Here is a 25,089-nt window from a genome sequence, read left to right on the forward strand (position 1 = left end):
ACTAGTGTCCCAATTAACCTCCTTCCTTGTGCAGACCCTGGTTTCCCCTACTGACGCTTTCCATGAGCCACTGCAAATGTCAATTGGCCCCTTAGGCAGTCTTGGATACAGCATATCTCACTTCAACAGGAAAAATGGCATGTAAGGCAGTGCCTTCTAGAGTCTGAAAAGTGACATTCTCTGTTTGAATCGGGCAAAATGCAAACCATAAAGCTTGCAGGTAAACAATGCAGGTAACAGGCATGCTTCAGTGAAACATCCAAAGATCTTTCTACAGCCCCTCTTGTAATCAGCTATGTAGAAGGTCTCAAAATCTCAGACCAGGAGATGCTATCAGTGTAGATTTTATAACTACCCTCCTCTCCAGAATGGCAGGGAAGTTGACTGTTAGAATCATCATCTCATAAACTCCAGTCACTGTTCCAGCAGGTGGAAACAAAGGACCAGACTTGGGAGACATATCTCACATCTGCATTCATTAAAGCAGATGTTAATGATACAGTAATTTCTGGTGTTAATGATAAAAATAATCGTTATACAGAAAGGCAGTGTGTGGCACCTGAAGTCAGATGTTGCTCTGCATTGCACTGCATGTACTAGTTTTACACAGCAGAATTCTATCAGTTCCCAGAAACTGTAGCACCTATTAACAATTCATAATCCTTTTTGGCTAAGGCACAAAGCAGGCCCTCTAATGTTTGGACTATTAAACAAGCACTGAAGATTTTCGTTTTGATACACAAGGACATTTGTATTCAAATAAAGCAGTACGTCTGTGTATACTAACACAAGCATTGAGCTGAATTGCATGTCTGAAAGTAAGCATATTTTCTTAATTTTTGTTGCATTTACAAAAATGAACACTTACTTCTGGTAGAGTATATGTACTTTTTTACCTTGTATCTCAGCTCTAGACAGTTCAAGACATCAGGGGCATTAGGCTGGAACATCTCTGGTATATATTTCAGAGCAAAAGACAGATTGGAAGCTAGTTTGGAATCACCGTGAAGGCTGTACTGCAAGGCTTTATTCAGGATAGAATTAAGAACCAATGGTGTAAGAAGTTCTCCTGGTGTTTGTCCGGATCCCAGCTGTACACAAAACAAAACAGAAACCAAGCCAAAGATGAGACAGCAAAATACCAAACAGTGTACGTTTCATGACCAAAATATAGGTTAAGAGTAACAATCAAAAATGACAACAGAGCAAGAAAGTTTTGCCATGTATGTTAAAATATTTATCTTAGCAAGTTAGTAAGCTCATACACTGTCTGGTGCCTAATAACAGCCCAAAGCAACATTTTGTATTTACTATAAAATAGTGGAAGATACATGACACAGCGATACTAACCTCACAAGTAAGAGAGATTAAAAAGAAAACCTGCATTAAATTTGCACACAACTTGCAAAACTGATTGTTTTTCATTCCGTCCACAACTGTCTAAGAAAAAAATATTTTTCTGCATTTCAACTTCTTGTTGAAAGCATCAGAAATAGAGCAATTGAGTATGCAAAGGCAAAAACTGTAATCCATAACAGCATGTATATGTTGCTCACAACTCAAGATGGCATTTAGAATAATCTACCTATTGAAAAGAAAACACAAAGATGAAACAGACTGAAAAAGAGAAAACATTTACCGAACAAAATACAAGAATAACCAAAGACAAACTATCTCTCTTAGAAGAATACTAAGCCACACACCAAAGAGTTGTGATTCCAAGGGACCCCTGGGAATATGAGGGCCAAAACCTCCTTTCTTATATCATTCAGTAGAGCTGGTGAATACAGCAGCCCTTCTTTTCCAGTGTTACCATTCATTAGTGTGTATGCAGCCAAATTTTCATTAAAGGACTTTAAAGAGCCTTGAGCTTTTTTAAGAGAAAAGTTTGAAAGTGGTCAATGGGTGCCTTCCACACACGTGTAGCTGATGGTGATTCCCCTTAAACATGGGGAGCAGGGTTTTCTTTCACCTTGATCGATCTTAACCCTATTGGGAGAAGTGTGTGTGTGTGTTGGGGAAGTAGGGATAACCGAAGAAAAAAAAGCTGAGTATCTACTGACAAATACAGAACACATGCTACTTAGAAGAACATGGAAAGTATGCTACACAAAACTGGAGCCTAACACCGGCTCTGGCCATTTCTTGTCCAGTTTTACCTCAAACACGAAAGAAATAAAGGGCAGGGGTAGATACCATACTAAATGACCAACTTCAGTTTTTTGCTTTAAAAAAGCAAAGTCTGAAGGCAGAGGTAACCAGCAATTTTACATTCATCCATGATGCAATGCAAAGGTCTATGCTCTCTATGCAGAGTACTTTTTCCTTCTTTTTAAGGGCGCAGAGATCTGGGAATATCTATGCAGACTCTAAAGAATTGACAATGAAGAAAGTAATGACTCGGATATCAATATGAACCAAAGTTCATCAAAATTCTCAACAAAGACAAACTGAATCTATATAGAGAATGTTAACCCCCCAACACACACACACACACACACACACACGCACGCACGCACGCACGCACACACACACACACACACACACACACACACACACGCTGTGTTCTACACGAATTACAAAGGGAACTGGCACCACACCTGAGTGCCCTGTTCAACCACAGACTCACTTCAGGCTTTGTTTCCACCGAATGGCACACCACTACAGTCATTCCACTCCACAAAGGGGGAGAGACTACTGACCCAGAAAACTACCGCCCCATCAGCCTGACGAGCCTGATCTGTAAGGCCATGAAGCGCATCATTAGGGACCTCATAAATAACGATATAGGGAACCTTCAAACCCTGGACCCCTCACAGTTTGGGTTTGTGAAGGGCAGATCATGTCTGCTCAACCTGATAGACTTATTCGAATCTGTCACCAGAGCGGTCGATGAAGACAAGGTAGTCCATACAGCCTACCTCGATCTGGCCAAGGCCTTCGACATCATCCCCTACCCAGGGATCATTGACAGACTCATGAATCTAGGCATTAACCCCTACATCATAAGATGGGTTGCCAAATGGCTCATGGACAGAACCCACACAGTGAAAGCAGTGGACTCAGAATCCGACTACCAGCCAAGTTACAAGTGGAGTTCCACAGGGATCTGTCCTGGGTCCTCTCCTGTTTGGTATCTACTTCTCTGAAGTTCAGGCCAACACCAAAGAACTCTGGTTGACCAAGTTCGCAGATGACTGCAAACTGAGACTGGTTACCAATTCTCAAGCTGACGTAGACATTCTACAAAAAGGCCTCACAGACACCGACTGCTGCCAGAGCCATGGTCTTAAGCTCAAAGCTAAAAAGTGCATAGTCATCCCCTTCGGGAAAAACATGGTGCACATGAACTACCACATCAACGGTAGCCTTCTCAACTCCCAAGGTGTGATAAGAGATCTAGGGACACAAGCAGATAGCAACCTCTCCTTCGACAACCATGTTGCCACTGTAGTTAGAAAGTATGTGGCACCCCTCATTACAAAAGGTTTCTCATCCAGGAAGAAAGTCATAATCCCTCTCTACTCATCCCTCATTATACCCATTATAGATTAAAATGCCCCATTTGGCATGTACCTCACTAGACACCTGCAACAACTGCAGAGCCCACAAAAATTCCTCACAAAGTGGATCCTAGGACTCAAACACATGCCCTACACAGACAGACTCAAAAAAACTCCAGCTATACACAGTCTCATATCAGTAATCTCTGCTTGGCTTACAAAGCCATGTCTGATCCAGTGTTGCTAGACATGCTTCATCTGAAAAAGTCTCAATCCCTCCATACCATACCACACGCTCCAAAGACCTCAACCTCATTATCACAATAAAGAGAACCTGCTGGAGGGACAGGTTCCTAACCCAGAGACTTCCCATACTCTGGAATAAACTCCCCATTCATGTCAAGCAGAGCACTTCACTAGCCCTTTTCAAGAAAAATCTTGACGAGTAGATGGGTAACAGGAAATTCACCCTGGATCACTTCAACAGCCTTGTTCGATAGGGACACAAGGAACTAACGTCCGGCAACAGGATGACTAGGAATATTCTTCGGCTAGGCATGTGTTGGCTCCAGGGCCATTAGCCTAGTACTCACCTATGAACCTATGCACACTTGTTCTGACACAGAAAATGAATGCTCTAGTAAGGCTCACAGTAAGTGAGGTATGAAACAAATGCAACAAAACCCAAACATAGAATAACTGCGTGAAAACAGAACAAAGAACCAAGAAAAACATTTATCTCAAGATGGAAAATGGAGTCTTAGAGGCATAAATATTGTCCCAAAGTAAATAAAATTTATTTGGATGTTTAACAGAAAGTTAAGCACTTAGGTCCACTAAATTATTCTTCAACTTCTTCAAAACTACAATGTTTTTCATCCTTTTAAATGGATACAATCACAAACATATTTTATTCATTTTCTGTCTCAGAAAAATCAGACTCAGGGAATTCCTAGATCTTCCACAACACAGACCCTTGGCCATCCCCCCAATTCTGGATGTGGTGGATGATGTTTTCCTTGAATCCAACTTGATGCCCTACTTCCTGCTCCCAGAAAACCAGAGAGGTCCTACGTAGTCCTTGACTCACACAAATACCTTTTCAGGAATCCTACGGCTGACCCTGAGGTCATTTCTCAAGGGCCAAAAAGGATTAAAGCAACCTCTGCTAAGAATCCCACACCCTCAGACAGGGATTCCCGAGCATTAGACAGATGAGGTAAAAAAGTATACACCAGCTACTCTTGCTGTCAGGGCACTTAACTGTCAGTTCCATATGCTTAAATATCAGCAACATACTTTGGAACTCCTTAAACAAAAAAAATTCTTCCTTTCTTGCTTGGGTAGAATCTAAAGATTTACAGGATTTAATGCATTCTGCAAGTCAAGTAACGAGACACACTTTGCACTATGGTTTTGAAGCCCTAGAAGCTTCTTGCAGGGCAGCAGTCACTGGATCTGACATTAGAAGACATGCATGGCTTAAGGAACAACCCCTGCCAGACCATGTCAAATCTAAATTGTTGGATGCCCCCTTGCACAAAGTTAAGTTATTTGGCACTAAGGCAGAAAAGGTCTTAAAGATGGAAGAAAAAGCAAAATATATGCAAACAGTTAAAGATTTCTTGCAGGTACAGCCTTCTAGATTCAGCAGACATTGCCCCTCCAAGCACTGGTCTTTTCCTACTCTGACTAAACAGGCCCAGCCTAGGACCAGTGGAAACAGACCCTGCCAGACAGCAGCCCCAGGGAATCAGAGATCTAAGCAGTGGACTACCTCCACTTCAAAAACAGGGAGTTCTAAGCCACCTATGGTAAGAACTCACAGTGACTCACCTCCGCCTGCTCTCTCCTCTGCCCACCCTCACTTACCCCTAGGAGGAAAACTCTTCTTTCACTTAAGCACCTGGGCCACCATTACCAAGGACCAATGGGTTCTGAACATTGTGTCTCAAGGATACAAATTCTCTTTCCACACCCTTACAACCTCAAAAGGGTTCCCAGATCTTCCACCAAATCAGTGGGCAGAGGCTCAAAAGCAAATCTATTCCCTGCTCTCCATGAGGGCAGTAGAACACGTTCCTGCAGAACAGATAGGTCAAGGCTTCTATTCCAGACTTTTTCTGGTGCCCAGAAAAGAGGGCACCTGGCACCCCATCCTCAATCTATCCATTCTAAACACCTTCCCGATGATCCCAAAATTCAAAATGCTCACCCTCCAGCAGCTACTACCCATGCTGTCCAAGGGCGCTTGGCTAGCCGCCCTAGATCTAAAAGAGGCCTACCTCCACGTTCCTATCAGGCAATCATGCAGGAAATATCTCAGCTTTAGGGCAGGATCTCAACACTTTCAATTCTCTGTGTTTCCCTTTGGCTTATCTACTGCTCCCAGAGTTTTCACAAAATGCCTGGCTCTGGCCATTGCCTTTTGCAGGCAAAGAAATATTCAGATGTACCCCTACTTATATGACTGCCTTATTCAAGCAGACAGCCAGGAAAAGCTGCTCAAGCACCTGGCCTTTGTAAAAGACCCTACTAACCTCCCTAGGGTACACAATCAATGAAAAGAAATCAAAGCAGGTGCCCACCCAAAGGATAATCTTCCTGGGAGTAACTTTGGACACAGCATCCCACATGGCATACCTTACACCAGAGAAACAAAATTTCCTGACAACCTACTTCTCTCAACTGGCCACCAGGCCTCAGCTTTCTGCAAGGAAAATCCTGCAAGTTCTGGGGTTCATGGCATCCTGCATACTTCTCACTCCATATGCCAGACTACATATGAGGAAACTTCAGTGGTACCTAAAGAGCCTTTGGTGTCAACACTCTCAAGACCTGGAAACCTTTCTACCTATAATTCCTTGCCTCCGAAAAGAATTTCTTTGGCGGGCAACAGCATGCTCCCACAACAAGGGACTGCCGTTTTCCCCACACCCCGCCACCTAGATCCTCCACCACAGATGCATTAGACTATGCTTGGGGAGGACACCTGGATGGCAGGTGCATACAGGGCCAATGGAGCCCACAGCAAATTCCTCTGCACATCAATCAAAAAGAGATGATGGCTGTGCAGCACGCCTTGATAGCTTTCAAACCCCTTCTCTCTCCAGGGGTTCTCCTGATCAAAACAGACAACACCACTGTGATGTGGTATATCAGCAAGCAGGGAGGGACTCACTCCTACCCTCTCTGCAGGCTGTCCATGACCCTTTGGCTCACCGCCTCTTCCATGCAACTACACCTGTTAGCACAATACCTACCACACTCTCTCAATTCCTTGGCAGACCAGGTAAGCAGAAACCTTCTGGACCCATACGAGTGGCAGCTCAGCAGAAGTACTTTCACCCTAATAACTCAGAAATGAGGAACCCCGAAGGTTGACCTATTTGCCTCCCACACCAACCATCAGCTCAGCAAGTTCTGCACCAGGGAGCATCGCTGCATGGCCCTGTCCTTCCCCTGGGTCAACCTCTCAGTCTATGCCTTTCCTCCCCTACCTCATCCCCAAGGTACTGCTCAAAGTAAGGGAGGAAAACCAAGGACTATTCTACTACCTCCAGACTGGCCCCAACAACACTGGTACCCCTTGCTGCGCAGCCTGTCCCCGCTGCCTCCATGGCATCTTCCTCAGACTCCAAACCTCCTAACCCAGAGGGAAGGGGAATTCATGCAGCCCCAATTGCAGCCACTCAGTTTGGCAGCTTGGCTTATTCCCTAACCCCTAACCAATCTGCCATTCTCAGTAAACAGTTTCTGGATGTTATCCATGAGACCAGACACCCTAGCACCAGAAAGTCTTATGCAGATAAATGGAAAAGGTTCTTCACTTGGATCCAGGCTAAGGGGGCCAATACGGCACAGCCCTCCATCCTTCTCATCCTGGATTACTTAGCGGACCTACTACACAGTGGTCTCTCTTTCTCCTCCATTAAAAGCGATGCCGCTGCTATTTCTGCTTATTTTCCCACTGAGCAGCCCCTTTTCTCACACCCTTTTATCAGTTTCTCAGAGGGGCTAGCAACATGAGGACCCCCAGAAGGGTACCAACACCAGCTTGGGACCTTAACTTTGTCTTAGAAAAGCTCACTCTGCCTGCTTTCAATCCAGCTTCTTCAGCAGAGCTAAAATTTCTCTCCTGGAAGACAGCATTCCTTCTAGACATCACTTCAGCCTGAAGAGTCTCTGAGCTGCAAGCACTCATGGCTGTGTCGCCATTCATCATCTTCCATGCAGACCGGGTATCCCTCAAAACTAACCTATCCTTCATGCCCAAGGTGGTGTACAGTGTGGCTCTCAACCAATCCATTCATTTGCCCACCTTCTTTCCTAATCCCAGAACAAGGGGGTAAAGATTCTTAACTCTCTAGATGTGCACAGGCAGCTCACATACTGTCTAGACAGTACTAATTCCTTCAGAAAGTCTGATCAATTGCTGGTTAGTTTTGCTACAGGGGCGGAAGGCAAAGCCATCTTCAAGCAAGCCATTTCCAAATGGATAGCACACTGCATCCATTTCTGCTACAAACAGCATGGTAAGCCTTCCCCCAAGGGGGTCAGGACACACTCCACCAGAGCAGCTTCCACCTCTGCAGCTTTCCTCAGAGGAGTCCCACCAGGCACATCCTGGAGGCTGTCACCTGGACATCTGTTCACACCTTTACCAAACATTACCACCTGCCTCTCTTCTCCAAATCCAGGGCAGGGTTTGCCTCTGCAGTCTTTCAGGGCATCCTAGCCAGCCCCTAGTTTCCTTGACTGTCTCCACCCATTTCCTCAGCTTTTGGAATCTACCCAAATGTGATGACTGCAACAGTGAAGCACGAAGAACATAGTACAGTTGTGCACACTTAACATAAATGTAGATGTTCGAGTGTATTCACTGTTGCAGTCCGGGTTTCCCTCCCGCCATCTCCCTTTATTTTCTTTTTCCTTTTATTACCATTCTTCCTTGTTCTTCTTCTTCTTTCCTTACAAGGGACATAGTATGAAGAGTATAAAGGCAAATGGTAATGTTTGGTGAAGGTATGCACAGAACTCCATGTTGCTGCTTCCAAAATATCCTTGGTAGGTACTCCTCTGAGGTAGGCAGTTGAAGTGGCTGTTGCCCTGGGGGAGTGAGATCTAATGCTGCTAGGTACAGGTTTCCCATGGTGGGTGTAGCAGAAACGTATGGAGTGTCCTATCCATTTTGAAATAGTCTGCTTTGAAATGGCTTTTCCCTGTGCTCCTGCAGCGTATGCTACCAATAATTGTTCAGATTTTCTGAAACCTTTGGTCTTGTCCAAGTAGAAGTGTTAACTGTCTGTGAATGTCCAAAGAATGTAGTAGTCTCTCCCCTTTGTTCTGTGGTTTTGGATAAAAAGTTGGCAAGTGTATAGTTTGGTTTAGAGCCACACTTGATACCACCTTTGGCATAAACGTAGGGTTGGTTCTTAAAGACACCCTGTCCTGGTGGAAGATGAGGAAAGGTTCCACTGCCATTAGTGCCTGTAATTCTGAAACTCTTCATGCTGATGTTATTGCCAGTAGCAGAGCAGTTTTCCAAGAGATGCACTTTAATTCTGCTGTGTTAGCTGGCTCAAAAGGAGGTAACGTTAATTTTTCCAAAACAAAATTCAGGTCCCAAGTAGGTGTTGGTGCTCTACGGGGCGGTCTTATGTTTTTAGCCCCTCTGAGGTATTGTTTGAGCAAAGGATTAGAAAAAATTGGTGGATCCGTGTTGTAATGAGCCGAGATAGCTGAGGCGTGGATCTTTATGGATGAAAAAGAGAGGCCCTTGTCCAGCATCTCAGTTAAGTATTGCAGTATCTGAGGAATGTTTGGGACAAGAGGGTCAAGGCTATGTGCTTGGTTCCAGGCACAGAATCTCTTCCATTTGTCCGAGTATGCTTTCTTGGTGCTAGGCCTTCTGGCCTCCAGAATGACATCCATAACAGCTTTGGAGAGAGGCATTGCTTGCTTGACTAAGGAATTTTCCATGCAGCTAGATTTAAGGTCTTTAGCTGGCTGTGAAGTATCTGATTGGTGTGCTGAGTCAGCAACTGTGGAATTTGTGGTAAAATCCAGGGTGGTTCTTGTGTTAAATTCTTTAAGATTGGGTACCAATGCTGGCGTGGCCAGTCTGGTGCAATCAGGATCATTTGTGGCTCTTCCTGCCTGGCTTTTATGAGTACGTTTGGAAGGAGAGGTAAAGGGGGGAAAGCGTATACTTGTAGTTTTTTCCAGCTGAATGAGAGGGCATCCACTTTCCATGCTTGTGGATGGTAGCTCCTTGTGCAAAATTTCTGTAATTGGCAGTTCTTTGGGGTAGCAAACAGATCTATGTCTGGGCTCCACCATTTTTGTGTTATCATTCTGAATATTTGTGGGTTCAGTTCCCATTTGTGTGGGTCCATAATGTTTCTGCTTAGGTCATCCTCTAGTGTGTTTTTCTCTCCTGGCAGGAATTGTGCTTGCAGATGAACTTGATATTTTAGAGTTGTGTTCCACAAGGTCATGGCTTGTCAGCAGAGGGGGTAGGAGTGTGTGCCCCCTTGCTTGTTTATGTACCACATAACTGTGGTGTTGTCTGTCTTTAATAGTAATTGCCCTGGGTGCAGTAGGTCCTTGAAAGCTATAATCGCATTTTGTACAGCTAGCATCTCTTTTTGATTGATGTGGAGATGTCTTTGCTCTGTGGGCCACTCGCCCTGGATACATTTTCCTGCCATGTGTGCTCCCCAGGCGTAATCCGATGCATCTGTTGTCAGTGTCTGCCTGGCTGTGGGTTGAGTGAAAGGCTGTCCCATGTTGAGGTGACAAGCTTGTGCCCACCATTGAAACTCCTGTTGTAGGCAAGGAATTAGTGGTATAACAGTTTCCAAACTTTGACAGTGTTGAGACCATACACTCTTTAGGTACTATTGTAGTTTCCTCATATGCAGTCTGGCATATGAAATTAGTAGTATGCAAGATGCCATGTAGCCCAAGGCCTGCAGAATTTTTCTTGCAGGGAGTTGGGTCTTTGTTGCATTAATTGAAAATATTGAGTCAGTTGTCCTTGCTTGTCTGGCGTGAGATAAGTCATCTGGGCCGTTGTGTTCAAGCTGGCACCCAGGAATATTATCTGTTGTGAGGGCACTAGTTTTGATTTCTTTTCGTTTACTGTGTACCCCAGGCAACTTAATAACTTTTTTACGTATTCCAGATGCTTTAGTAGAATGTCCTTGCTCTCTGCTTGAATCAGGCAGTTGTCCAGGTATGGATAAATTTGAATTCCTTTTTGCCTGCAAAATGCAATTACTGGTGCCAGGCACTTTGTGAAGACCCTGGGCGCAGTAGATAAGCCAAAGAGCAGTGCAGAGAATTGATAATGCATTGAACCAGCATGAAATCTGAGGTATCTTCTGCAGTTTTGTTTGATAGGGACATACAGGTATGCCTCTTTGAGGTCCAAAGTCACGAGCCAAGCTTTCTTGCCCAGCATGGGAAGAAGCTGCTGTAGTGTCAACATCTTGAATTTCGGAACATCCAGGTAAGTGTTTAGTGTAGAAAGGTCCAGAATGGGTCTCCAGGCTTTGTCCTTTCTGGGAACCAGAAAGAGTTGAGTAAAATCCTTGTCCTTGTTCCTGTGGTGGTACCTTTTGAATAGCTCTCATGTCCATGAGTGCTGTAATTTGTTTTTGAGCCTCTGCCCATTGATTTGGTGGCAGATTTGGCATTCCTTTTAGCCTTGGAAAGGTGTGGAAATGGAACCTGTAACCCTGAGATACAATGCTGAGAACCCATTTGTCTTGGTGATGCAATGCCAGTTGTGATAGAAAAGTGCCAGTTTTCCTGCTAAGGGGGCGGCCAAGAGAGCTGTTTGGCAGCTGTAGTGGAAAGTCATTGAAGCTGTTTTTTATAAGGTTGAGGCCTGTCTTCCCCTTCTTTTTGGCCTGGTGTACCCCACTGTCGAGGCCTGTAAGGGCCTTGCGTCTGACCTCTACCTCTTGGACGTCTGTATCTGCCCCTTTGAGGTCTATCCGTGACTGGAAAGGCCCAATTTTTTGTTGGCCAATTTCTGCTAAAACGAGGAGGCTGAACCTGTAAGAAATCTTTCACCGTTTGCATAGATTTTGCCTTATCCTCCATTTTCTTTAATACCTCCTCTGCCTTAACTCCAAACAGCACATCCCACTGCAAAGGTGCATCCAATAATTTGACCTTAACATGATCTGGTAACATATGTTCTTTTAACTAAGCATGCCTTCTAATGACAAAGCCTGTAACTGCTGCTCTACAGGAGGCCTCTAAGGAATCAAACCCACATTGCAAAGTATGTTTTCCTACTTGTTCAGCTGCATGCAATAAATCCTGCATTTCTTTTAAGTTAGGAGGGTCTGAATCTGGAAGCATCTTTTGTTTCAACTGAGACATCAAAAATTGCTGATATTTTAGCATGTGAAACTGACAATTCAAGGCTCTCACTGCTAAAGTTGCAGACGTATATACCTTCTTTCCCCATCTGTCTAATGCTCTGGAATCTCTGTCAGAGGGAACTGGGTTTCTTGCTAATGAGGCCTTAATCCCTTTGGGTCCCTGAGAAATAGTTTCAGGGTCAGCAACAGGGCTCTTGTACAGAAATTTGTGAGAGTCAGGGACTCTGTAATATCTATCAAGTTTAACTGGGGCTGGGGGGTAAGGAGTCAGGGTTCAAACTGGATTCAGTGTACACATCATCCACAATGTCTAAAACTGGTGGGATAGCAAGGGGTCTGTGTTGGGGCAATAAAAGGAAGTCTCTGAGTCTTTTGGATTCTGAGTAATCCTGGCCTTCCCAATGGAAATGCTCTCTCATGGTAAGTAAGGTCTCCCCAAAGGAGTAATCCTCAGGCAGAGAGGCTGATGGAATTGATTCCTCAGCATCAGAATCCTCATAAGGGGGTAAAGAATATCTTAGGTCTGAAGAAGAGTCAGAGGAAATGGACACCTGGTCAGAAGATTCACAGTCTGCATCCTGTCTGGGCCTTTTATCAGGAGGGGGATGGGACCTCCTGATCAGGGTGATTAGGTCCTCGGCCATTTTTAGCATTTGTTTCTTAGGCATGGAAGCCTGTCCTGGAGAGAGTTGTGTCTGTTTCTTAGCCTTTAAGGGGGGCTTAGACTTAACAGAGGGTTTAATAGTTAACTGGGTAGGTCTGAAAACACCCTCTGTAGCTTTGGATTGCTCAGCTACTTCGGTTTCCTCTGTAGGTTTAGGATCGGGAAACTGAAGGCCTAGTGCATCCGAAGGCCCAGCCAGCTCCACGTGGGAGTCGGAGGCGGTGTGTGGTTCTGTGGAAGCGGTTGTTAGGGGCTGCGTAGGCACCTCGCTGAAAACAGGAGAACCGGTGACTGGCCTAGAAGAGGCCTCGTCGTCCGTTTTGGGCCTCGGATGCCTGTCCTTCTCCTTGCGCTTTTTATGCATTGCAGTCATTGGAATTTCCGATGGCATGGTGTAATTGAATTTTCTACCAAAATAATGTCGGGCAAAATCAAACCGACGTTTAATAGTGCGCTTGTTAAATCTAGCACAAAACCGACAACCAGTGACGTTGTGGTCAGGGCCTAGGCATGGAATACAATAGGAGTGGAAATCCTTATGAGGTATTTGCTTCCCACAAGAAATACAGTTATTAACTTTTACTGACATCGGTCTGAGGCAAGAAAAAGTTTCCCCAACGGGGTACTTAGCTTTTTTTAGTAGACTTTGGTTCTGGATTCGGAATGAAAATCTCAGGAGTTGGCCGACCGGCACTTGCGAACTGCTTCTGCTTCGGGCACCACGCGGCAAGAAAGACTGAAGAAAATGGCGTCGGCTGCATCTTATATACCCCTGTCGCACTGACGTCAGGGAGGAGGCGACAGCAACCGACGCCGGACCAAGACTTTGGAAGTCTGGCTGACTGCGGGACCACCTGACGGCAGGATAACCCAAATGTAATGACTGCAGCAGTGTAACACGATGAACATCTTACAATACAATCCCACACGGAGTTCTACTAACACACTGAGCTTCATTTGTTTCTGTGCACCTGCTGTTGTACTGTGGACATTGTATTCTCCAGTTACCTTACAGTAAACTGTCCCTCCATTTCAGTAAGACAAATCGCTACACAAACTGAATTAGCTTGCCCACATTATTCATTGAACATTATGTACAAAACTGAATTAGCTTTTCACTGGATATAAAACCAAGTTAGCTCTACCATGTTATTCACTGCACGCTGGGTATAAAACTGAATTGGCTCTTCCACATTATTCATGGCACAGTGGGTGTAAAACTGAATTAGCTCTTCCACATTATTCACTGAACACTGGGTACAAAACTGAATTAGCTCTTCCACATTATTCACTGCACGCTGGGTATAAAACTGAATTGGCTCTTCCACATCATTCACTGCACACTGGGTATAAAACTGAATTAGCTCTTCCACATTATTCACTGCACACTGGTATAAAACTGAATTGGCTCTTCCACATCATTCACTGCACACTGGTATAAAACTGAATTAGCTCTTCCACATCATTCACTGCACACTGGGTATAAAACTGAATTAGCTCTTCCACATTATTCACTGCACACTGGTATAAAACTGAATTGGCTCTTCCACATCATTCACTGCACACTGGTATAAAACTGAATTAGCTCTTCCACATCATTCACTGCACACTGGGTATAAAACTGAATTAGCTCTTCCACATTATTCACTGCACACTGGCATAAAACTGAATTGGCTCTTCCACATCATTCACTGCACACTGGTATAAAACTGAATTAGCTCTTCCACATTATTCACTGCACACTGGTATAAAACTGAATTAGCTCTTCCACATTATTCACTGCACACTGGGTATAAAACTGAATTGGCTCTTCCACATTATTCACTGCACACTGGGTATAAAACTGAATTGGCTCTTCCACATTATTCACTGCACACTGGTATAAAACTGAATTGGCTCTTCCACATTATTCACTGCACACTGGGTATAAAACTGAATTAGCTCTTCCACATCATTCACTGCACACTGGGTATAAAACTGAATTGGCTCTTCCACATTATTCACTGCACACTGGGTATAAAACTGAATTAGCTCTTCCACATCATTCACTGCACACTGGTATAAAACTGAATTAGCTCTTCCACATCATTCACTGCACACTGGGTATAAAACTGAATTGGCTCTTCCACATTATTCACTGCACACTGGGTATAAAACTGAATTAGCTCTTCCACATTATTCACTGCACACTGGGTATAAAACTGAATTAGCTCTTCCACATCATTCACTGCACACTGGTATAAAACTGAATTAGCTCTTCCACATCATTCACTGCACACTGGGTATAAAACTGAATTAGCTCTTCCACATCATTCACTGCACACTGGGTATAAGATTTAGCCTGTTCACCTGCACTTCTTGTATTACTGTTCTTCTGCTTTAATGTACAAAATTAGTACAGATGAATATGCATTGGGTACTAGAAAGGGAAAGACTCGGGTATACCTGTTAACAGAATGTAAGAAAATCATAGGATCATTACCAGGTACTGACCCCCAAGGCCTTTACAAGCCTAGCCATGTTATAATCTTAGTCTCTTACGGACTAAGACACAGTCTATTGTTTGTGGAAGAATCTAAGATCAGCACTGGTTGCCTCTGTCTAAGAGGGACACAGGTGAAAACCCCGGCGTAAATTTACGGTTTCCCATCCAATTGTTTAGGTTATGCTTAAATAGGGTCATTGAGGAGCTCTGTTTTACATGAATTGGGAGTTTGTTCCAAAGGAGTGACAACCTCTGGGAGACTTATCTTTCTCTCCAGCATGTCCTGTTAATATCGCAGGCTAGGTCTGAAGATGTTTCTAAGATGGCTAACTGTATACTATACATTTAATATTGTACAGATAAGAAGGCCATCACTATGTATTTAACATGGAATAAGTAGCAGGCTGTCACTATGTATTTAATATTGTACAGATAACAAGGCCGTCACTATGCATTTAACATGGAATAAGTACCAGGCTGTCACTATGTATTTAATATTGTACAGATAAGGCCATCACTATGTATTTAACATGGAATAACTGCCATGGTGAAAGCTCTGTGACTGAAATTTTTTCTCCAACAGAAAATGTAATCAAAAAAATTAAAATTTGAATATACATGTTAGCTAAGTTTATTCATTAATAGTTGCAGAAAAGATTTATAGCTTCAAGTTATTTTAAAGCTATAGTTTTTCTGTCAGAATTTCAACTGTTTGGTTAAGAGAGAACAAACTTCAACATTAGTCACTCAAGAAATGGAACTCCAGATTCTTGCGTTAAAAAGATATTTAGTATGTAGGATGTATTACTTAAAATAGATAAACTGGATACAAAACTAGCATCTTACAAGAGGCACAAACCAGCAGTATGGAATAGAGTTTGAATGATCATGTCGGCAGAATAACTGAAGGCGAGTTTCAGACTGAATTTTTTTTAAAACAAAATAACTGGCTCATAGAAAAACGTGATTTATAAAATAGACTAAGATGAAATAACATCAGAATTTATGGTACACCTGAAAAGTATGAGGGAGACAATAAATAGGAAGTTATGCACTTACCATAACGTTCCATGTTTGTAGTCCATCTCGCCTACATTCTTGCTGAATGCGGTTCAGAGCTGAACCTCGGCTCCGACTCAGCCGATACTAAAACTCAAGAGCTTTTACTGGCTGGAGGCTAACCCCTATCCCATGGTGCACGGTGGCAATTTCCCAGATCTTCTTTGCAAGAAAGTAACTAAATACATAATAGTGATTATACTATCAATAACTATATACATATAACAAAAGCATTTGATTTTACTATCCATGGCATGTGGACAGACAACTATAACAAGGTCAGACAGCATAATGGATAGTCCACCAGTTCCTCCAGGATTCAGGAAGGGGGAAGGAGGGTGGGACGCAAGAATGTAGGTGAGATGGACTACAAACATGGAACAATATGGTAAGTACATAACTTCTTAATGTTATGTAGTCCTATCTCGTTGTAATTCTTGCTGGATGGGACAGCGTCCCCAGCACCTTTATCCCGGGTGGCTCAAGCAAAGAGACTCTCTAGCACAGTGGACCCAAAGGATGACCTGTCCCGGGAGGCCAAATCTAATTTATAATGAGTGACAAAGGTATGAGGTCTTGCCCATGTAGCTGCTGCACAAATGGTATCAATTGGAAGTTTGGATTTGAAGGCATATAAAGCTGATACTGCTCTAGTTGAATAGCCTCTTACCTTAGCAGGTAATCGTTTCCCTAACACTTTTATAAGAAAAAGAAATGCAGTCTGAAAGCCATTTAGACAGAGTTACTCTGGAAACGAGCAAGCCTTTGTTTTTCTCTGAGAAGGAACCAAACAATTGATTGATTTCCTGAAATCTTTAGTCCTGTGCAAGTAAAAACAGAGAATCCTATGAACATCTAGTTGATGTAGTCGGTATTCTGATTTATTATCATAATTGGGGAAGAATACTGGTAATTCAATAATTGTTTAGATTATGTTCTGAGCATACCTTAGGGAGGAAAAAAGGATTAGTTCTTAGGGAGACTCTGTCCTTATGGAATAAAATATTTGGAGGTCGAATGGTCAGAGCTTGCAATTCTGAAACCCTCCTAGCAGAAGTTATAGCTACTAAGAACAATGTCTTCCAAGACAGCAATTTCAAGTCGGATGAAGACGATGGTTTGAATGGAGGAGAAATCAATGAGGTCAGAACTAAGTTCAAGTCCCAGGGCTCCGGAGGTTGCCTGATTGGAGGACTGAGAAGGACTCCTCCTTTCAAAAAGGTTTTACATAAAGAGTGGGACATAACAGAATTTCCCATGTTCCCAAAATGATAATTTGAGATGGCAGCCAACTGAACTCTAATGGTAGCAGCCATAGCTATCCTTCTTGAAAAACAGATGCGAGGAAGGACAGGATAGACTATGGGAGCCGAGTAGGGATCTATGCCTTGTTTAGCCACCCAAATGGAAAACCTTTTCCATTTGCTGGAATATAATTTCCTAGTGGAAGGTTTGTGGGAAGAAACGAGGATGTGTTTAACAATAGGAGAAAGGGATATACACCTGGCTATTCTTGGAACTGGAACAGCCATGCTGTCAATTTCATGGTTTGGATGGTAGAATGGAACTGTCCCGATTGGTGAATCAGGAGGTCTGGAGATGGTTCCAGAATCTATGGTTCCTCCAAAAGATAAGGCCACAGGAAGGGGAACCAGACTTGGCAAGGCCAGTAAGAAGCAATGAGGATCAGGGTACTCTTCAACAGTTTTGCTTTCTGAATCATTTTGGGTATGAAAGGAAAAGGTGGAAAAGCGTAAATAAGTCCCAGAGGCCAATTGTGGACCAAAGCACCCTTGGGTGACATCCCTGGATGGGGAATGAGAGCAAAGTAGTTGCTGCATTTGGCGTTCATGTACGTGGCGAATAGATCACAGCAAGGGTGGCCCCATTTGTGGAAAATCTCTTCTGCAACTTCTGTTTTCAGGGACCACTCATGAGGCATCAGAATTGCTCGACTCAGTTTGTCTGCTATCACACTGGACTTCCCCGGAATGTGGGCTGCTACCAGAAAATGTAGAGAGTCTATCGCCCATTTCCACAGTCTTTGTGCCTCTCCACAAAGGGGGTAAGACTTGGTTACCCCTTGCTTCTTTATGTACCACACTACAGACATGTTGTCTGACTGAATTGCAATTGTCCCGGTGGGAAGAGGACTGTGAAGTGCTTGCAACGCGTATAGCACTGCTCTCATCTCCAGAACATTTATGTGCAAGTGGGTCTTGTGATCCTGCCAGATACCTTGGACTGTCATTCCCAGATAATGACCTCCCACCCTATCTGGGAAGCGTCCGTGGTCAAGACTGCATTTTGTTGAGGGAGAACAAGGGGATGACCTAGATAGCTGATCTGTATGTAACCACCATGTTAGATCCTTCTTGCAGGAGTTTGTAATGAGTATTTGGTGGGACAAGGCTAGAGCCTGCATTGACCACTGGGCAAACAGTAGCCACTGAAGCACTGTCATGTGTAGACGGGCTAGGGGAACTAAAAGAATGGTGGACTCCATAGTCCCTAGAACTTGAAGAACTACCCTGGACTGTACTTTGTCTTTGGTCAGCAAATATCTGACTTGGTTGTGCAATAATTCTATCCTTTCTGGTGTCAGTTTTGCTGTCATGGTGGTTGAGTCTATGTCTGAGCCTAAGAACACAATACGCTGTGATGGAGATAAGGTGGATTTTTTTAGATTTTCTGTAATTCCTAATCTGGCACACAAGGATAGAGACTCGTCTCTGGCTCGGATTAGTTGGTGCTTGGTGGTAGCAGTGAGGAGCCAGTTGTCTAAGTATGGAAACACGCGGAATCCCTGACGTCTCAGGTGAGCTGTGACCACCGCCGTACATTTGGTGAACACTCTGGGGGCTGTAGTGAGGCCAAAGGGCAGTTTTTGAAATTGAAAATGGCTGGCTCCTAGTCGAAAGCATAGATGTTGTCTGGAGCGCCTGTCCATTTTGATATGGTAGTACGCGTCCTGAAGATCTATTGAGCACATCCAATTGTCTTTTCTGATAAACGGAAAAACTGACTGCAGAGTGATCATACGGAACTTCGATTTTTTTACAGACTTATTTAGCTTTCTGAGATCTAGGATTCATCTCCAGTTCCCGGTCTTTTTTTGGAACTAAAAAGAATTGCGAGTAAGTTCTGGATCCTATTTGCTCTGTGGGGACTTCTTGGATGACTCTTTTTTGTAACAATGAGATAACCTCTAATGTTGCACAGTCTATTTGATTGGGTGGTACATCTGGTAAAGACTGATTTGTAGGGGGATAGGAAACAAAAGGAATGAGGTAACCTCTGGAAATTATATTTTGTACCCATCGATCTTGAGAAATTTGTAGCCAGGCGCTTGGGTACAGTGAGAGATGACCCCAGACTGCCTCCAGAGATGGACAGTTGGGCAACCCCTCAAGGGCGATGAAAGGGTTGATCAGAGAAAGCATCTCTATCACCCTGGTGTTGCAGAACCCCCTCTACCGCGAGCATGGTGCCTTCCATTATAACCTCCCCCTCTGCCTCTAGAGGAGGGCTGACCTTGTGCTTGAGGGAAACCTTTTTGGGATTTACGGAACCACATTTTCCCTCCTGTTTGACCCTTGGAATAGGGTTTGGAAGGAAGGGAGAAACGGATTCTGGCAGCAGATAAGGTTTTCCCTTCCTGCTCGCACTTGGTCAAAGTCTCTTTTACCTGAGGTCCAAAAAGAGATGAACCATCAAAGGGGATGTTGGTAAAGGAAGACTTGAAGGATTCTGTACAATTGCATAGATGCATCCAGGAATGTCTCCTAAGACAGATCCCTGCTGCGGCTGCCCTGCTCGCTCCATCAGCTGCGTAAGAAATCAGCCTCATGGAGGAGTTACCAACAGAGGTAAGGGTGGAGAGCTGCGAAAATACCTTGTCAGCGGATCCCAAAGCTAGTGAACCCTGAAGGGTATCTCCCAACTCCTTTAGGAGATTACTTTGAAGCCTGGTAAAATGGGACAGGTAATTCAGCGATCGTAAAGACCAGTGAAGAAAAGGTAAGCTTTCCATACCTATCCATCATCCTAGACTCTTTATTAGGAGGATGGATATTTGAGGAGGTCTCACAGAACTCCTTTGTGGCTGCTGCTACCACCGTAGCATCCACAGGTACTCCCTTGGTTAGAAAGGTTTTGTCTTTTGAAGCAGTAATACATTTCTTAGGCCTCCTTGGGAAAGGTTCCACTGTGTCCGGAGAGGTCCAAGCTTTCCCAGATATGACCCCTAACAGTTGGTCATATGGCAGTGTCACCCAGGAGGTGGAAGGTTGGGAACCAAAAGCCTCAAGGTACACTGATTCGTCCTCATGAGGGTTAGAGGCCTCTCAATCACTCCTCTCTCTAAGAATTTCTAAGATGTCTGCAAAAGAGACATCCTCAGAGGGGGATCTTGGGGACCCTTCTGACTCATCTAAATCAGTATCAGAAGTGACAGACTTGAGTGAGTCAATATGCTTCCTCTTGCAGACTCTCTTCCTAGGGACCTCTCCAGTGGGGTAATCTGGGGAGGTTTCGGAAGAGGGGACACCTCCTATGGGGACTCCTTGGGGCTCTGGTTCCCTACACTTAGGGGCAGGTGGGGGAGAAGAGGCTGTAACCTGCTGCTGGAGGGACGTCATGTCCAATGGCAGGGCTCTAGTAGTTAACAAAGCTCTCTCTATCGCCTTGAAAGCCTTACCACCCCGCTCTGAAGAAGACTTCTGCTCTGAGGAAACAGATGGTTGACTCCAAACCGGAGAAGCAGGCTCCGAAGCGGACGTGGGAGCTGAGCTCACGTGAGACGATGCACCGAGAGGGAGGGTCAGATCCGAAGAAAACCCAGGGTGGCTATCCCTTCCGGAGTCGACCGGAGAGCGTCGGCTCCCAGACCTCTCTGCTCCAAACTGAGTTGATGAAGTTAGAGTTATCAGTTCTGAGGAAGCAGGAAGAGTTCTCGGAACCAAGGGTTCCAGCACTAAATGGCCCGAAACATTAGACTCAGAGAGCAAAGCAGTTGGAGGAGGAACAGTAGACTGAGGATAGGACAGATCCGAAGCCTTTGGGTCTGGAGGAACTCAAATTTTTGCCAGCGCTGGGTCAAAGAGCAGCCTCTTTACTACCCACTCCACATCCTCATCAGATAGTGTCCTGGAGGAATGGGTGGAAATAGATGAAGATCTCCTCCTTTCCAAAATAGGAGATCTTAAAGTTGGTGAAACTGGTTCCAAGATCAGTGAATGTCTTGACAGTGATGATTGTCTCAGAGCCGATAAAACAGATGGCACCGAGACTGAAGAAGCAAAATCAGAGTCAAAACACTTCTGCTCTGTCGCTTTTGATTTTTTTGTCGGTTCCGAAACAGGAGCCGATGGAGATTTCCTTTTGTGACTTTTAGAAAGCATCTGACCTTGTTCCAGTTGTTCTTGGAAGGAACTTGTCATAAGACCCCCTATCAATAAGTTTTCTTTTGCTTTCAGTGCTGAACGCATGACAGAAGGTACAGGGTTCTTGCAAATAAAGCTCTCCAAGACAGTACACACAACTGGTGTGACTGTCAGTCAACGACATTTTCTGAGAACATTTATCACACTTTTTAAAGCCAGAAGGGCAGTGTTCTTTGGGTTCTCTGTCTTTATCCTTTCATATTTTGCTTTTGAGAAAGGAAAGAAACAAATACAATAACTACAGTACAACTATACAGATATATATATATATATATATATATATATATATATATATATTTTATAAATAGAGGGAGAAGGAGAAAAAATTAGCACACAGAGAGGAAAGGCCCTCTAATTTAAATGGGGAACTATGGCGCTCTAACTTAAACGGGCCATACAATCCTTAAAGAAAGGGACAGGGGAAGCAAACACTCATGCAATCACTCTAAATAATAAGGGGAAACTATTAATGAGAAAAGTGAAGAAATATAGTCAAAAAATATCAAAAAATTTCACTTAGCCAACAAGCCAGTAAGAAGACAACCTCGAAGCTTTCACGATCTGGGGAATTGCCGTGGTGCACCATGGGATAAGGGATAGCCTTGAGCCAGTAAAAGCTCTCGAGCTTTAGTATCGGCCGAGTCGGAGTCGCTCCGAACCCCATCCAGCAAGAATGTAGGCGAGATAGGACTACATAACATATAAACTTCACCACCTGGCTACATAAAACATTACATCTACCTGAAACTTTATCTTTTGGAAATGAAAGAACACATACATCCCTGACAGCACCTTCTAAGAAAGAAAACTTACCACCACACTCAGTTATAGCCAAGTTCATGTCCAGCTTAGAAAAAAATCAAATATTAAAAGCAGCATGGTCCAAGCCCACCTATTAAAATAGGCGAGCACATAGTCAGGTTTGATAAGGACTATTCCTGTAAAGTAATGAGTAAAAGAAAATCCTGTTTACCACTGATCGAGGAACTTAAAAGAACAATATCGAAGCCACTTTAGTGTTTTCTGCAGAGATCGAATTATTCCCTTCTGAAGAAACCAAAATATTTAACACTGGAGGAGGCATCCGCTTTTGTTAAGAGCAATAAAATCCACAATAAAACTGAAGAAATTGAGTGGAACAGTACATCTCTGAAGAGACAGAGTGAGCTGAATTCTTGGAAAACTGCTTCTAAAACTAAAGTCTAAAAACAAGCGATTCTAATTCTCTGACTGCAAGACTATTTCCTGAAACAACAGATCTGCTTTTTAAGTAAAAGGTTTGTACTGGACTTTACGCCTCAAAACACATGTAAGTGGGTCTACATCAGAACACCGAACATTCTGAAAATACGTGCTGAAAATATCGAAGAAACAGGAAAACAAATGTTTTCCTAGGGAAAGAATTTGGTTGGCTGTTTCTGTTGCTTCGGTATTTTCAGCGCTGTGGTGGAAAGTTACGGGTCAGGTTCAGGTAAGTGTGCGATTGTGTGGACGTGAGGGTTAGGGCATAAGTCAGGTAAGTGTGCGATTGTGTGGACGTGACAGTTAGGGTGGGGTAGGTGAGTTAGGGTTAGGGCGCGGGTGAGGTGACTGTGCGATAGTGACGGACCTTAGGGTTAGGGTTTGGGTTAAGGTAAGTGGATAGTTAGTGGTGTATGTATATGTATAGTTTAGTGTAGGGTTAGGTGTAAGAGTTTAGGTGTATGTGTGTAGAATGCTGTTTGTTTGGTGTGCTTATGTTGTGTGTGTGTGTTTTGGAACAGCAAATTTTTTCCCTAGGAAAAAATTCGCTGTTCTGCATATTTGATGTTTTAAATTTTCGATTCATAGGGTTTGATATTAGAACACTCAAAATTTTGAACGTTAGGTGTTCTAATATAGATCCCACGTAAGTATGTATCCAAATGTTATGCTAAAGCGTTTATTTCATGATGAGGAATATTATGGATTAGTTTTACTATATTTACAGTGAAGGACTTAATATATTTCATTTAACTAAACCTATAAGTCTGTTTCTAAATGTTAAACAAATACTTCCTGTAAAAGAATGTCATCACATTGTAAGCAATAGAACTGATAACTTTAAAGCTATACAAGTTAGAAATGTTATTTGGTTTGTCTGTGCTTAGTATGCGCACTGCTGGGTTAAATGAATGTCAGATCTAATATGCTAATTAAAGTGCTGGGATTTTTGTTTTCTTTGTTCGTGTGTAACACATTCCCTTCACATGTCATTTATGATACAACAGTCATTTGGAAAGAAAGCTTAAGAAGAAATATGTTCCTTTTCTTCAGAATGTTGTTTTTCCCACCTTAAGCTGTCCGAAAGAAAATCTAGATCAAAGTGTGACACCCGTGCCCAGGCCCAGCAATCAAGGAGCCTCAATCCTCACCACTAACACCAGAGAGGGCATCTCATATATGTGGAAAGGATAACAAATACACACAGTAAAGTGCAACTTCCCTTAAGAGCACACAGAGATCACGGTCAGTTCAGGGCTGGTCGCTGCCTTGCTCCCCAGGTCCCCAATAAGACTCCCCACTGGCACAGCTATAGGGTCCAGATCTCAGCCTAGCTGGCAAGCTAAAACCTCCAGTACCCCCTCTCTGTCCAACCACTGCTTTGTATCTCTGCCCAAGTAGCTGATGCACACACACTTAAGAGAGAAGAATTTACACAACTTCACAGACACTCCTGGGAAAGGCTGACACAGATTCTCCAGCTGTGTCCCTATGCCCAGACTATACGGTAGTAATTACTGCCACCACCAGCTAATATTTATCAGCTACCCAAAGGCCCTTAAAAGGGTGTCCAATTATTACTGTGCAAGTTTATTATCCAATAGTAGTGTAACTTAAGCAATCAAGGTTTACTGGAAGGGCTTAGTGCAGGATCACTTATAAGCATGCAATGTACTCTAGAGCTTAATTTATCTCTACATAAACCAGCCACAGTTGAAAAGGGTTTAAAAATATTTAATAATTAAATACTAAAAACACAAGACAATACTACTACACCACAGTGCCATTCAAGAGTTCAGAGATAACACAGAAACTTAAAATAATTCAGTAGCACAGTTCTGACATAAAAGAAAACACTTAGTCTACTCTCTTCTAAATCCTAGCTATTGCTACAAGAAAACATACTCTAAAGTAACTTACTTAAGACACAGGCAATGCTGATGAGTTGAATGTTGAAGATCAAAATGCTTACAGTCTCTCTCTGAGCAATAGTTTTTAAAATCACTAACAAACATTTCTGCTGGGCCCTCCCAGATTACATCATTCTCATTTAGTTCCCATTACATCATTTCTTTGACACTTAGCATGGAGTTCCCAGGCCTACAGGCTATATTATTTAGCAAGCTAACACCTGCTCAGGAGGCTACAACAATAAAAGACAGTTCACATGTACACTCTAGTAATTATTCCTTAAGTTAAAACAATAGAAAGAATGTCCTCGGCTAGCCTCTTCAGCACCACTATCTAGATCAAAGGATAGATATGAAATAATTTTAACTTCAAAAGAAAG

General features: G+C 43.4%; 1 protein-coding gene across 1 annotated transcript in view; it reads right to left on the bottom strand.

Moving 5' to 3' along the window:
- The window catches only part of TUBGCP6 (tubulin gamma complex associated protein 6), a 1,304,734-nt gene that overhangs the window by 225,081 nt on the left and 1,054,564 nt on the right, over window positions 1–25,089 (bottom strand). The window contains exon 21 of the mRNA XM_044088793.1: window positions 897–1,091. Within this exon, the coding sequence (XP_043944728.1) occupies window positions 897–1,091 (195 nt within the window). The remainder of the gene's footprint in view (window positions 1–896; window positions 1,092–25,089) is intronic.

This window comes from Protopterus annectens, chromosome 11.part0, assembly GCF_019279795.1.
Source record: "Protopterus annectens isolate FY-2018-M chromosome 11.part0, PAN1.0, whole genome shotgun sequence".
Lineage (NCBI taxonomy): Eukaryota > Metazoa > Chordata > Ceratodontiformes > Protopteridae > Protopterus > Protopterus annectens.